The following is a 16,076-nucleotide window of genomic DNA, read 5'->3' on the forward strand; positions in this document are numbered from 1 at the left end:
ATTTCAATTCAGTCCAAAGCAACTGGGCATTAAGTATTTCTTAGATGATGAATGGAGGGAAAGGACAAGATCTATTATATAGGAGGAATATGCCATGCAGAGAAGAGACACTCCAACGAAAAGGCATAAAGAAATGGACAGCCAAGCTAAGCTTTTTGGGCCAGGAAGAGGACATGGAAGTTGCCTCCTGATCCTGGTAAGATAGTACAATGGGGCATATAGGGTGGAAAAAGGCTCAAAGAGCTACTAGAGGGAGTGAGATAGCTCATCAGGCAGAAAACAGGCTTCAAAAACGAACTATTGGGACCTCATTAAGATAAAAATCTTCTGCAGAGCAAAGGAAACAATCAACAAAACTAAAAGGCAACTGGTCCAATGGGAGAAGATATTTGCAAATGACATATCAGATAAAGGGGTAGTATCCAAAATCTATAAATAACTTATCAAACTCAACACCCAAAAAACAATTCAGTGAAGAAACGGGTAAAAGATATGAATAGATACCTTTCCAAAGAAGATATCCAGATGGCTAACAGACATGTGAAAAGATGCTCAACATTACTCATCAACAGAGAAATACAAATCAAAACCACGATGAGAGACCACTTCACACTGTCAGAATGGCTAAAATTAACAACTCAGGCAATGACAGATGTTGGCAAGGATGCAGAGAAAGAGATAACCTTTTGTACTGCTGGTGGGAATGCAAACTGGTGCAGTCACCCTGGAGAAAAGTACGGAAGTTCCTCAAAATATTAAAAATAGAACTACCCTACAACCCACCAATTGCACCACTAGGTATTTATCCAAGGGATACAGGTATGCTGTTTCAAAGGGGCACATGCACCCCAATGTTTATAGCAGCACTACTGACAATAGCCAAAGTAGGGAAAGAGACCAAATGCCCATTGACTGATGAATGGATAAAGAAGTTGTGGTATACACATACATACAATGGAATATTACTTGGTGATCAAAAAAAAATGAAATCTTGCTATTTGCAACAGCATGTGTAAAGCTAGAGTATATTATGCTAAGTGAAATAAGTCAGAGAAAAACAAATATCATATGATTTTACTCATATGGAATTTAAGATACAAAACAGATGAACAAAAGGGAAGGGAAGCAAAAATAATATAAAAACAGAGAGGGAGACAGACTGTAAGATTCTTAAATACAGAAAACAAACTGAGGGTTGCTGGTAGGGTGTTGGGTGGGCACAAGGCTAAAGGGGTGAGGGGCATTAAGAAGGACACTTGTTGGGATGAACATGGGTTGTTACATGTAAGTGATGAACCACTAAATTCTATTCCTGAAATTATTATTACACTATATGTTAAATAACTTGCACTTAAATGAAAAAACAAACAAACAAACAAGAGAACACAGGCTTGAAGGACAGTCTGGAGGGCAGTTGCCCCTCCCCACTCCATATAGTTTTGATCTCACAGCAAGGCCACAGACCATGTATGAACCAAAAAGGGGGGCTTACAGATCTGAGATTTCATAAGGAGATACAGAAAAATGGTAAGGGAAGAGGCAAGGACATAGAGAATTTTGGTAAGACAGCAACTAAAGTGATCTGTCCTGTGGTTTACAATCCATTTGGAAATAAAACCAGAAAAGGCCAACAGACTGGGAGGAAAGGGAGGAGGGTTAAGGGAAGGGCTCTTGGTGGGGTTGAAAACGGGCAGGAGGGCTGGCAGGACTGCTCTAGGGAGTTGAGGCAGCAGAGGGTGAAGGACTGCAGCAGTCATGTGTGAGGGCCCCTGACAATCAGAACACCTCAGTCACCTCAGGGCTGACCACACAATCTTGCATCAGGTACCCAAGTCTAGGGGAATGACCAGGAAGCGGGGATAACTGCCAGACAGCAGGAGCACCCAACAGAGAAGAAGCCAACAGGCTGGGAAGATGGGTTACTGTTGAGGAGCAGAAAAGAGCACAAGAATCTGAGAGACATATCGGACAACCAGAAGGCACTAGGGTTTAACATGAAAGCACTCAGCAGCTCACCTGGATTGCTGATGCATTCACATCAAACTTGCGAAAGATGGTGAAGGCCTCCTCATACAGTGCGCTACTAACGGCGATGTTCGCAATGTCTGGGGCATCGTAGTTGTCCAGGCGGCTGATGTATTCCATGACCCGCGTGCGGTCTGCCTTGATGGCAGTCAGGATCAGCAAATTCTGGAGATTCCTGAGAAGAAGGGGTGGTCAGCACAGTATCACAGGAATGAAAGCTGTACACAACACTCTTTCGAAGGTTGACTAGCCCAAGACCTCCAATTTAAAAATATTTAAGGGGTGTCTGTGTGGCTCAGTTGGTTAAGTGTCTGACTTCAGCTCAGGTCATGATCTTGCAATTTGTGAGTTTGAGCCTCGTGTCAGGCTCTGGACAGCTCAGAGCCTGGAGCCTCCTTCGAATTCTGTGTCTCCCTCTCTCTCTGCTCCTCCCCCATTCACACTCTGTCTCTGTTTCTCAAAAACGAATAAATGTTAAAAATAAATTTAAAAAAATATTTAAAATACACACACATTATTGGTGAATAGATACAATAGAATATTTATGAAGTATATGTGGTCCAAAGTCTTGAGAAGGCACCAGCTAGGAGAAATCAGAGCACCCCAATCACTGGAGGGTGGCTGTGGGTTCTCTAGGAGCTGCCTCTGCTCCCACTTCACAGATGCCTATTTTCCTGAACTGTGCCTCTATTAGTTCTTTGTGGTTCTTTATAGTTCTACCATATAAATTGTGTACATAAACAATATAGGTGGTTTTTCATGTTTTTGAACTTTAATCATACTAAATACATTCTTATAAAACTTGTTTTCTTTTGCCTTGTTAAAAAATGTGGGAAAAAATGAATGTAATGCATATTAAGAATCATAAAAAGAAAAACAGCATGATCATCATTAATTGATTCAGAAAAAGCATGTGACAAAATCCAACACCCAGTAATGATAAAGACTCTCAGCAAACTAGAAATAGAAGGAAACTTCTTCAATCTGATGAAGGCCATCTACAAAATATCCACAGCTCTCAATAGTGAGAGACCAAATGCTTCCCCCTAGGATCAGGAAGAAGACAAGGATATCCACTCTCCCCTCTTTTATTCAACATTCTACTGGAGGCTCTAGTCAAGGCAGTTTGGCAAGCAAAATAAATAAAAAGCATCTAGATTAGAAAGGAAGAAATACAACTGTCCCTATTTGCAGGCAACATGATTGATAGAAAATTCCAAGGAATCTATAAAGAAAAAAAATTCTAGGACAAATAAGTAAGCTTAGCAATATATCAGGATACAAGGTTAACCATTAAATTAATTGGGGTTCTATATACCAGCAATGTACAACTGTAAACAAAAAAAGCCCTGTACCTATTTACAATAGCTCCCAAAGCATGAAATATTTAGGTATAAATCTAATAAAACATGTACATGATTTAGATACTAAAAAATACAAAATGCTGATGAGAAAAGTTAAAGATCTAATGGAGAGACATACTGTATTCACACTAAACATAGTAAAAATAGCAACTGTCCATCCCCAAACTGGTCTACAGATCTCATGCAATTTCAATAAAAATTCCAGGAGGTTTCCCTGTCAATAACAGACAAGGCTAATTCTGAATTTTGAACAAGAATAAAGTTGGGTCTTTGACAAAGCAGGAAAGAATATCCAATGGAAAAAAGACAGTCTTTTCAACAAATGGTGTTGGGAAAACTGGATGGCAACATGCAGAAGAATGAAACCGGACCACTTTCTTATGCTGTACATAAAAACAAATTCAAAATGGATGAAAGACCTAAATGTGAGACAGGAAACCATCAAAATCTTAGAGGAGAATACAGGCAGCAACCTCTTTGACCTCGGCTAGAGCAACTTATTACTAGACACATAACTGAAGGCAAGGGAAACAAAAGCAAACATGAACTATTGGGACTTTATCAAGTTAAAAAGCTTCTGCACAGTGAAGGAAACAATCAACAAAACTAAAAGGCAGCCTACAAAATGGGAGGAGATATCAGGAAGTGACATATCTGATAAAAGGTTAATATTCAAAATCTATAAAGAATTCATCAAACTCAACACCCAAAAACCAAATAACCCAGTTAAAAAAATGGGCAGAAGACATGAATAGACACCTTTCCAAAGAAGACATCCAGATGGCTAACAGACACATGAAAAGATGCTCAACATCACTCATCAACAGGGAAACACAAATTAAAACCACAATGAGACACTACTTTATACCTGTCAGAATGGCTAAAATTAACAACACAAGAAACAACGGGTGTTGGCAAGGATGTAGAAAAAGGGGAACCCTCTTGCACTGTTGGTGAGAATGCAAACTGGTGCAGGCACTCTGGAGAATAGCATGGAGGTTCTTCAAGAAACTAAAAATATAATTACATTATGATCTAGCAATTATACCAGTTGGTATGTACCCAAAAGATACAAAAATACACATTCAAAAGGGGTACATGCACCCCAATGTTTATAGCAGCATTATCAACAATAGCCAAACTAGCAGATGTGGAGTGATGGGCATTGAGGAGGGGCACCTGTTGGGAGGAGCCCTGGGTGTTGTATGGAAACCAATTTGACAATAAAATTCATAAAACAAAACAAAACAAAACAAAACAAGAGCCAAACTAGGAAGAGAGCCCAAATGTCCACTGACTGATGAATGGATAAAGAAGATGTACTATGTGTGTGTGTGTGTGTGTGTGTGTGTATGCGTGTATGCGTATATCTTTTATATACACATGCGTGCGCGCGTGCGCGCACACACACACAGAGGAATATTACTCAGGCATCAAAAAGAATGAAATCTTGCTACTTGCAATGATGTGGATGGAGCTAGAATGTATTATGCTAAGTGAAATAAGTGAATCAGAGAAAGACAAATACCATATGATTTCACTCATATGTGGAATCAAAGAAACAAAACAGATGAACGTATGGCAAGTGGGGGGAAAAGAGAAGAGAGGGAAACAAACCACAAGAGACTCTTAATGATAGAGAACAAACTATGGGTTGATGGAGGGAGGTTGGTGGGAGATAGGCTAGAAGGGTGATGGGTACTAAGGAGGGCACCTGTTGTGAGGAGCACTGGGTTTTATATGTAAGTGATGAATCACTGAATTATACTCCTGAAACCAATACTGTACTGTATGTTAACTAAAATTTAAATTAAAAAAAAGAATAAAGTTGGAGGAATCACACTACACGGCCAAGTGATTTTTGGCAAAGATGCAAAAGGAATTCAATGCAGAAAGGACCCAACAAATAATGCTGGAATGACTGGATATCCACATGTAAAAAAATGAACCTCAAGCTTAACTTCATACATTGTTGGATGCCGGACCATAGATTTAAAGGTAAAATGTAAAACTATAAAACTTTTAGAAGGAATCCAGAAAGAATCTTTGAGAGAAAAGTTTATGACATGGACTTGATCAAAATGAAAACTTTTAATCTGCAAATGGTGCTATTAGGAGAATAAAAAGACAAGCTCCACACTGGGAAAATATACTTGCAAATCCCATATAAAACAAAGGGCTTGAATTCAGACTGTTTAAAGAACAAAACTTGGGCGCCTGCGGGGCTCAGTCGGTTGAGCAGCTGACTTCAGCTCAGGTCATGATCTCGTGGTCCGTGAGTTCGAGCCCTGCGTCAGGCTCTGTGCTGACAGCTCAGAGCCTGGGCCTGCTTTGGATTCTGTTTCCCTCTCTCTCCCTGCCCCTTCCCTGCTTACACTCTGTCTCTCTCGAAAATAAATAAACATTAAAAAAAATAAAGAACAAAACTTAACACTGAAAAACCAAATAACCCAAATAAAAAAGAGGTGAAAGATTTAGAGACTCTTCACCAAAGAGGATATATGGATGGCAGGTAAGCACAAGAAAAGTTGTTTAACATCATTACCCATCAGGGAAATGCAAATTAAAACCACAATGACATGCTGCTATACACTTATTAGAATGGCTAAAATTAAAAATACCATTAATACCAAGTGCTAGTGAAGATGTAGAGCAACTAGCATTCTCTCACACTGCTGGTAGGAATGCAAAATGGTACAGCCACTCTGGAAAACAAAGTTTAGCAGCTTCTTAAACAGTTAAACATACATATAACAAATGGTTCAGCAACTGCTAGGTATGTTCAAACAAAAATCTGGTCACAAACGTTTATAGCAGCTATATTCACAGGCACCCCAAACTGAAAGCAATCCAAATGTCCTTCGATCTGCATATCCAAACAGATATGCAAACTGTTGTACACTCATACAACAGAGCACTATTCAGCAATAAAAGAGAACAAACTATTGATGCACACAACAACTTGGATAAATCTCAAAGGTGTGAAAGAAGCCAGGTCTCAAAAGATTACACAGTATGTGATACCTTTTACATGACATTCTTGGAAAGGCAAAACTAGAATGATAGTGATAAATGACAGATGGTGACTGTCAGGGGTACAGGAGCTACAAATGTAAAGGGCAGCTTGCACAAGTCAGTTTCACAGAGTCAGGGAACTGTTCTGTACCCCAACTATGGTGGTTACTTACATGGATCTAGGCATGTGTGAAATTCCTAGTACTGTACATCCTCACAAAAGGCCAATTTTACTGTATAATAATTAAAAAGAAGGGGGGAAGAAGGGAAAAAAAGTATTAAAAATTAGGTCCAAGATTCACCCATGCTGTTGGATAAGCATTAATTTCCACTGTGACAAGGTACTCCACTGTACGACAGTACCACAGCCCTCTTACTGATGGGTGTCTGGACTGCTCTGAGATCTTTGCTACTGGAAACTGTGCTGTTTTGTGCATTCTTGCATATGTCTCCTGATACATGTGAGCTGAGTTTCTTCAGGGTTCAGAACCAGGAGTGGAAACACCTTCTAACACGTACTGCTTTCCAAGAGGAACAAACATTCCCAACAGGGCATATAAGAGGCCCAGCTGCTCAACATTCTCATCAAGGCTGATTAGGAGAGCTAGATCCCCACTGCTCTGCAGGAGGAAAGGGGCAGTACACAGCGGCCAGACTGTGCTTCCTTGATGATTGATGAGGCTGCAGTCCTGCCTTAGACTCACGGGGCTATCTCTCCTCTTGCTGAAGGACCATTCAAGTGCTTTGCTGAGTTTTCTATCAGGTTGTTATCAGGAGTTTTTCTTTTATTGTATGTTCTCCATGCTAGTTTCTGTTGGTTCTGTACATTGCAAATGTCATCTCTGCTTGTAGCTTCCCTTTTTCTCATCTTAGTATGATAAAGTTCTTAAGTTTAACATAGTCCTATTTTGCAAGTTTTTCACAAATGGTCTATATATTTTTGCAACTGACTTAAGCATTCACAAATATATTCTTCTTTTAAACGTAAACTCTAAAAACATTATAGTTTTAACTTTTATATTTAAATCTTTACAGAGTATAGGATAGCGGTCCAATTTTAACTTTCACCCACATGGGTAATCAATTGTCCCAACATTATTTACTGAAAACTCTATTACTTCCATCTGCACAGCCAGATGTTACAAGTTAAGTTTTTTACATATGTGTGGGCATATTTTAGGGTTCTTTGCTCTACTGTTATGGTCCGTTTTTCTATTCCTTGCACAAACCACCATGTCTTAATTTAATTTTATAATTATTCTAGATCAGAGTAAGTACCTTGTCATCCCAAAACCTACTCTCACATCTTGGGTGATCTATTATTTGTGTTAGCAGCATCTTCACTATTCTTGGCCTTTTATCTTTTTGATTTAAAATTTATTCTTTTTGAAAAATTTTAAATGTTATTTATTTAATTTTGAGAGGGAGGGTGAGAGACAGAGACAGAGAGAGAGAGAGGAAGGGGCAGAGAGAGAAGGAGATAGAGAATTCCAAGCAGGCTCCGCACTGTCAACACAGAGCCTGATACAGGGCTCAAACTCAGGAACCGCGAAGTCATGAACTGAGCTGAAACCAAGAGTTGGATGCTTAACTGACTGAGCCATCCAGGCACCCCTGATTTAAAATTTAAAATCTTCCTGTCAAGTTTCATAAGTAAACAAATAGAGTGTTTTAGGGTATTGCAATGAATTTGAGTGATGTGGGTAAAACTAATGTCTTTCAAGATGATGTGATCATTCATGAATTTACATCAAGTTGTTTATAATGGTTGAGTGGACAGATTGTAGAAGTTTGCTCTTTCATTTATTTGTCTTCTGATTTTCTTTAGTAACCATGTCTACTTGTTGAATATATGTAAATTCATTCCAGTAAGCTTATAATTCATATTTTTATTTAATTTTTAATTTTTAATTTTTTGATTTTTTAAAAAATCTTTTTTTAATGTTTATTTATTTTTGAGAGACAGAGACAGAGACAGAGCACAAGCAGGGGAGGGGCAGAGAGAGAGGGAGACACAGAGCTCAGGCTCCAGGCTCTGAGCTGTCAGCGCAGAGCCTGACACAGGGCTCGAACCCATGAACCGTGAGATCATGACCTAAGCCAAAGTCGGACGCTTAACCCACTGAGCCACCCAGGCGCTCCAATAATTCACATTTAGAAAAAAAGTTTATTTATTTGAGAGAGAGAACGAGCAGGGGAGGGACAGAGAGAGAGGGGGACAGAGGATACAAAGCAGCTTCCATGCTAACAGCAGAAAGCCCAATGCATGGCTCAAACTTGAGCCATGTGAGATTATGACCTGGGCAAAAATTAGATGCTTTAACCAACTGAGTCACCCAGGTGCCCCAAGCTTATAATTCACATTAACTGTCACTAGTTATATTGTTTTTATTTACTTTAAGAAATATATTTAGTATTGTCTTTATACTTTTTAAAAAACAATTTTTTTAATGTTTATTTATTATTGAGAGACAGAGAAAGAGCACGAGCGGGGGAGGGGCAGAGAGAGAGGGAGACATAGAATCTGAAGCAGGCTCCAGGCTCTGAGCTGTCGGCACAGATCCTGACGCAGGGCTCGAACTCACAAACTGCAAGATCATGACCTGAGCTGAAGTTGGACGCTTAACCGACTGAGCCACCCGGGTGCCCCTATACTTTTTAATACACTCATTTTTTATATATACTTAAAAAAACCTTTTTTCAAGTTCATTTATTTTGAAAGAGAGACCAAGCAGGGTAGAGACAGAGAGAAAGATGGGAGAGAGAATCCCAAGCAGGCTCCACACTGCCAGAGCAGAGCCCTGACCTGAGCCGAAATCAAGAGTTGGATGATTAACCAACTGAGCCACCCAGGAACCCCTTATGTATACTTAATATACTCATTTTTTAAAAAAGCTTGGCCCCTCAATGCAGGCCCAAACTCACAATCCTGAGATCAAGACCTGAGCTGAGATCAAGAGTCAGATGCTTAATGACTGAGCTATCCAGGCACCCCTAGTATATTCATTTTTTAAGCTAATTGTTCTATTAATTACCTGGAGAGGTATGTTAAGATCTCCCCATATGGTGAATTTGCCTGGGTCTTCTGCAGATTTGTCACTTTTTGCCTGACATATTTTGAAGCTCTATTATTAGGTATATACAAGTTCAGAATTATCTTTCTGGTGAACTGAGTATTTCATCATTCTATACAGTAGTCCCCCACATCTGTGGGTAATACATTCTAAGATCCCCCAGTAGGGGTTTGAAACCACAAACAGTACCAAATCCTATTTTTTGTTATTTTTTTCCTGCACATACATACCTATGATAAACTTTATTTTTTTTTTAATTAAAAAAAATTTTTTTAATGTTTATTTATTATTGAGAAACACAGAGATGAGCAGGGGAGGGGGCAGAGAAAGGGGGAGACACAGAATCCGAAGCAGGCTCCAGGCTCTGAGCCATTAGCACAGAGCGCAACGCAGGGCTCGAACCCACAAACTGTGAGATCATGACCTGAACTGAAGTCGGTCACCTGATCAACTGAGCTACCCAGGCGCCCCTGATAAACTTTATTTTATAAACCCCAGGCACACTAAGAGATTAACAACAATAACTAATAATAACATAGAACAATTATATCATAAATGAAAGTTAGTGAATGCGGTTTCTCGTTCTCAAAATATCTTATTGTACTGGACTCAGCCTTCATCTTGTGATGAAGTAAGATGATAAAATGCCTAGGTGATGAGATGAAGTGAGGTGAATGATGTAGGCATTGTGACACAGTGTTAAGCTACTACTCTACTTCTGACACACTGTCTGCTTTCAGACGGACCATGGTTAACCATGATCACTGAAACCATAGGACATGACATCAAAGGTAAGTGGGGGACTACTGTACCAGCTCTTTTTTTTTTTTTTTTTTTTTTAATTTTTTTTTCAACGTTTTTTATTTATTTATTTATTTTTGGGACAGAGAGAGACAGAGCATGAACGGGGGAGGGGCAGAGAGAGAGGGAGACACAGAATCGGAAACAGGCTCCAGGCTCCGAGCCATCAGCCCAGAGCCCGACGCGGGGCTCGAACTCCCGGACCACGAGATCGTGACCTGGCTGAAGTCGGACGCTTAACCGACTGCGCCACCCAGGCGCCCCTGTACCAGCTCTTTTTACTTCAACAATGGTTTTTACCTTAAAGTCTATTTTGTATGATACAAATAAAGACCTTATAGTATATACATATAAACATAAAATGTCATAGTATATTAACATACAATGTCAGTATAATACCAGAATTTTTAGGTTTGCATTTGCCTACCTTTATTTTTTTATTTCCAACTTCTCATTAACCTTATGTTATACACTCTGAGTCATATCATCCCATATCCTTTGGCTTCTACTGAAGCTGCTCAGAAGTCTGCTAATTCATATTTCTTTATAGGTAATCTATCTTCTCTCTGGGTGCTTAAAAAAGTTTTTGTTTTTGTTTTTTGATGTCCCACAGTTTTGCTATAATGTGTGTAACGGTGGTTTTTTTTTTTTTTTTCAACGTTTATTTATTTTTGGGACAGAGAGAGACAGAGCATGAACGGGGGAGGGGCAGAGAGAGAGGGAGACACAGAATCGGAAACAGGCTCCAGGCTCTGAGCCATCAGCCCAGAGCCCGACGCGGGGCTCGAACTCACGGACCGCGAGATCGTGACCTGGCTGAAGTCGGACGCTTAACCGACTGCGCCACCCAGGCGCCCCTGTAACGGTGGTTTTAAAAAATTAATCCTCCTAGGGTGCCTGGGTGGCTCAGTTGGTCGAGCTTCCGACTCTTGGTTTCAGCTCAGGTCAAGATCTTGCAGTTCATGGATTTGAGCCACACACTAGGCTCTGTGCTGACAGCATGGAGCCTGCTTGGGATTCTCTCTCTCCCTACCTCTCTGCCCCTACCCTGCTCACACACTCTCTCTCAAAACAATAACTTAAAAAAAAAAAAACCCTTAAAAAAATTAATCCTCCTTGGGATTTGCTGGTCTTCCTGAATTTGAGAACTAAACTATCAGTTCTGTTAAAATCTCCATCATTTTCCCTCCAAACAGTATCTCATTCCCTGTTCTCTCTGAGGCTCTGATTAGGTCTTCCTTGAACCTGTGCACCTCTTAAACTCTTTCACATTTTCCATCTGTGTGTCTTGGCTACATTCTTACAATTTCTTCACATCTATCTTTCCATTCATTCATTTATTCTCCAATGCCACTAAACCCATTTAGAGTTTACTTCAAATCCAACTATGTAAATTTATTTTTATTTATCAAAATTATCTGGCATTTTAAAAAATCTTCTTGATATTGTTTTTGGTACTTAAACACATTACATTCAATTTTATATTCTGTGCCTGATAATTCCAATACCCATAGTCCCTTTAGGCAGATCTGAGTCTACTCTGTTTTATTGCTAGTTCTTACTAATAGAACCTTGTTTCCTTATGCATTTTGTCAATATTTTTACTATTAGCTCATTATTTCTTGGAATGTTATCTCAGAATTCTCTGAAGCCTTGCTACAAGGCAGGCTCTTCTTCCTCCTTTTTTTTTTTTTTAAATGTTTACTTATTTTTGAGAGAGAGAGAGAGAGAGAGCATGAGCAGAGGAGGGACAGAGAAAGAGGGAGACACAGAATCCAAAGCAGGCTCCAGGCTCTGAGCTGTCAGCACAGAGCCCTACGCAGGGCTTGAACTCACGAACTGTGAGATCATGACCTGAGCCGAACTTGGACGCTCAACCAACTGAGCCGTCCAGACACCCCTGATAATGAATTTTAAAGTGGAGATAAATGCTGGATGTGACCATACTGAAGCACATTTTATTACTTCCAAGGTGTCTGTCCTTGCTGTTGTTTCTGCCTAGAATGTTCTTCCTACCCAAGCTCCTACTCATCATACTTCTACATTACGTCTCCAGCAAATCTTCCCTAATACATGCCCAGATTTAATTTTCTTGACATTTGCTTTCAAACTTTTGTTCATGATTTCAAGAGTTTAACATACTTGGGACATAGTAGCCCCTAATGAATATTACTTCCCTTTCTTAGCAGTGAGGTTAAAGAACAATGCAGGCCAGAGCAGCAAGAGGAAGGACAGTGTCCTGGAAAAATCAGGATTTAGGTTGGGTTAGAAGATACAGGTAGGTCTGAAGATACAGAACACAGTGAGAAGACTGGCTACGTGTCTGAGGAGCAGCCAATAAGGCTGGGCAGATAAGGTGAGACAAAACTGTAATGAAAAGTGAACATCAGGCAGGTGCTTGAATCTGACTGAGTTAGCAGCTACCCTCAGCATACCCTCACCTGTGCTCACTAAAGACTGAGTTATCCAGAACAATCTTCTCCAGCAGCTCAATCAGTTCATTAGGCAGATCAGCTGTCATGAAGGCCTTGACAGTGACTGAGACCTCTTCAGGATCCTGTGTTTCTGACAATGCTGTCTGTACCACCTGGTTTTAAAAATCATTTGAAAGAACTTGGTTAGTTAAGTCAATTCAAGACTATCCTTGAAGTTAAACAGAAGAGAAGGATACCTCCATGGTAGTCTGAAACAGACATAGGAGAACATAGGAGATTTCTCAAGGCAAAAAGAGAAGGTTGTCTAAAGGCATTAGTTTCAGGGATTCTGTTTGCTTTATTTTGACAATTAGTTTTTCTCTAATTGGGGTTAGACTCATCTCTGCCCCAATGACCATACTGTAAATTTACTCCAAAGCCAGTAAGAGTGCACTAAATAGGTAGCTGAAATGCATGTTTGCTTTCATCTTTGTTTGTTTTTTTTTTTTTTTTTTTTTGGTCACTGTTCATAGCAAAATGGCTTCCATTTCTGTAATGAAGACACCACTCTTTTTTTTTAAATGTACTTTTTTTTTCTTTTTTAAATGTTTGTTTATTTTTGAGAGGGAGAGAGTGCAAACGAGGGAGGGGCAGAGAGAGGGGGACAGAGAGCCAGAAGCAGACTCTGCACTGACAGCAGTGAGCCCTACGAAGGGCTTGAATTCCCGAACCACAGGATCATAACCTCCTAAGTCTGATGCTCAAATGACGGAGCCATGAGCCACCCAGGCACCCGTGAAGACACCATTCTAATGAAGGTCTTGCTAGCCTAGAGCACCACACTGCTGAGGTCCAGCCCACTTCCAGGCATGAAGTAGAATGTACCCTGCACTACAGAGCCCTCAGAAACACGCCCTTAGAGAAAGACTGACAAAAGCCTGGCCATACACCCCTCATCCAATTATGGGTGTCTCACCTACAAGAAAACTCACAACTGGGGGAAAAGACGTTTCTTTCTTTCTTTTTTTTCCTTTTAATGTTTATTTATTTATTTTGAGGGAGAGAGAGCATGAGCAGGGGAAGGGCAGAGAGAGGGGGTGAAAGAATCCTAAGCAGGCTCCGCGCTCTTAGCACAGAGCCTGATGTGGGGCTCCAACTCATGAACGATGAGATCATGACCTGAGCTGAAATCTAGTCAGATGCTTAAATGACTGAGCCACCAAGGTGCCCTGAAAAGACATTTTTCTAAAGAGTACACTTCCCAAATAACAGCAGGCTAGATGGCGAGCTTGTTCTCCTTGTGTTTTGTGCCAGGGGCCTTTGGTGACTTCGGGATCAGTTTTGCCAAGTTTCTGGTGTTCATCAGGGGTAGGGAATAGCAATGCATTAATGAGAGAGAACAGACAGCTCAGAGAAGGTATGACATAGCTAATATGACATCTCTGGCCACAAACTTTCACCCTGCAAACAGGAGGGCTGCAATGGAACCAGAATCAAAGTCAGCCCAGTTCACCTTGCAAGTGGCCACTGTATACTAAATGGCACCATAAAATACAAAAGTTCTTCTGAGGAGTTTATAACAATCCTAACAGTTATGCAGAGGAGTTTGAGAAAAGGGGCTATCAGAAAGATAATTAAAAGGGTATACTTGAGGGAAAGGAGAAGTGTGACAGCACACAGAATTCATCCAGAGTAGGAAGTACCATTTCCTGCCATCATGGTATCTGCCCATTCTTAAAAGCCTTAAGAGTACTTTAAATACACACTGGTTGTTTTAAGGGCAAAAATATATTTCTACCACCTATTTGAGTCAACAGGATGCCTAACCTAAGTTACCTCAGGAAGTTGCTTTTTCTAAGTAAACTTTCCATAATAAGCTTCTACTACAGACCAAAAAGCAGTCTGCCACTGCCATCATGTGGTCCCTCTAATTAGAGAGGCACAGTAGGTGAATGCCTCCAGGAGGCGGCTATGAATATTCAGTCACAGCAGATATAATGAGAGCACCAGCAGCTTCACAGACACAGGGAGACCAAAAGGTACCTGCTGGCTTCAGTTCAGTGCAGTGTTAAAGCTGCTCATCCCTGTGCCAATGCAACATGACCTACAAGATATGCCAGGTCAACACCTGGAGAAACACCTGTTGTCTGTGAATTTGTAGATCTCTAGCAGAATCTAAACCTACTCTGTCCCAGGCCCTTTGCTGCTCAATGTCTTTGTCAAGTCTCAATGAATCTGAGAGATGGGTAAGTCCAAAGTTAATGTAATAAGATCCAAAATAACACAGGCTTCTATCCATCTAAAAGTGTTCCAAAATAAAGTTAATTAAGAAAAGGATAATGGCACAGACATGAGGAACAGTGGACAGAAAACAAGAAAGTGAATTCAGTGGAGATACAGGTGAAGCCCAACAAGTGCACCTAGTGGTTGGTAATGCATACAAAGGAGTTGGGGCACTTCAGCTGATCCACTCAGGACTGGAGCCCACTTGTTGGGGCCAGGATATTGTTCCTACTTTGATCTTAGCCCACTTCCAAATAGTGTGCCCAGCAGACGGTGAGGATGGTGAAGTACCATCTGCTACCCGAAGCTTCAGAAAGCCCAGTGAAGCCTGCCAGGCTGCACCCAGGAAGAGCCCTGGCCTTGGCATTGTGCCCCAGCTCCGAGAAGGTGCTGGATGGTCACAAGGGTTCAGGGGTTCCTCAACAAAGGCAGATCTAGCTGAGACAACCTTGAGAGCCACTTACCTTGTGTCAGTGGGGACTGAGCTAAAAAAATACTAAGGATCCAGCATGCAGTCATGCCATTAGATATTCCTTTTACTGGGGCAGCACATTCCCGCTTTGGAGATCAGGGCCAACTCTACTCTAATCAATGAACAACTCCAGAGAAGATTCACAAGATTGTCTGGTCATGCATCTAAAGATGTTTCAGACATAACGTCACAACTAGTCACTTTGGCCACATGATAATGAGAAGGCGAAACACATGCATGCATATATACACTCCCATTTCCATTCCTCACCTGGTCAATCAGCTGTCGCCTGGAAGGGTTGGTCTCCTCAAGGACATGAGCCCAGAGCTCTGGATCTTTCCTGCGCACCAGGTAACGGGCCTCACTTTTGAACAGAGAATTCTCATTGCAAACCTGAAATGAGCATACTAGTGTGTGTAACGCAAACAGCCAACCAATGGACATTATGTGGGGGACCCACTCCAGTCAGTTCCCTCTGTCCCTGACACTTGTTTTGTGTCAGTTGGAACCCAAGCGAGTAATAGGACTTCGACACAGGATGAGCAGCATCCCAAAGGGGTGACAATGAACTCCTCAGAGCAATATGTTACCTCAAAACACGAGTTTCTCAGTTTACAACAACTTAAGA

At 40.8% G+C, this 16,076-nt stretch overlaps 1 protein-coding gene across 3 annotated transcripts in view; it reads right to left on the reverse strand.

The window, feature by feature from the left end:
• The window catches only part of CLTCL1 (clathrin heavy chain like 1), a 104,852-nt gene that overhangs the window by 25,466 nt on the left and 63,310 nt on the right, over positions 1 to 16,076 (reverse strand). For all 3 annotated transcript variants that reach the window (XM_045459637.1, XM_045459638.1, XM_045459639.1), the window contains exons 18-20: positions 15,719 to 15,841; positions 12,721 to 12,866; positions 2,017 to 2,200 (exon numbers count right to left, since the gene is read on the reverse strand). In XM_045459637.1, coding sequence (XP_045315593.1) covers positions 2,017 to 2,200; positions 12,721 to 12,866; positions 15,719 to 15,841 — 453 coding nt within the window. The remainder of the gene's footprint in view (positions 1 to 2,016; positions 2,201 to 12,720; positions 12,867 to 15,718; positions 15,842 to 16,076) is intronic.

Source organism: Leopardus geoffroyi, chromosome D3 (assembly GCF_018350155.1).
Source record: "Leopardus geoffroyi isolate Oge1 chromosome D3, O.geoffroyi_Oge1_pat1.0, whole genome shotgun sequence".
Classification (NCBI taxonomy): domain Eukaryota; kingdom Metazoa; phylum Chordata; class Mammalia; order Carnivora; family Felidae; genus Leopardus; species Leopardus geoffroyi.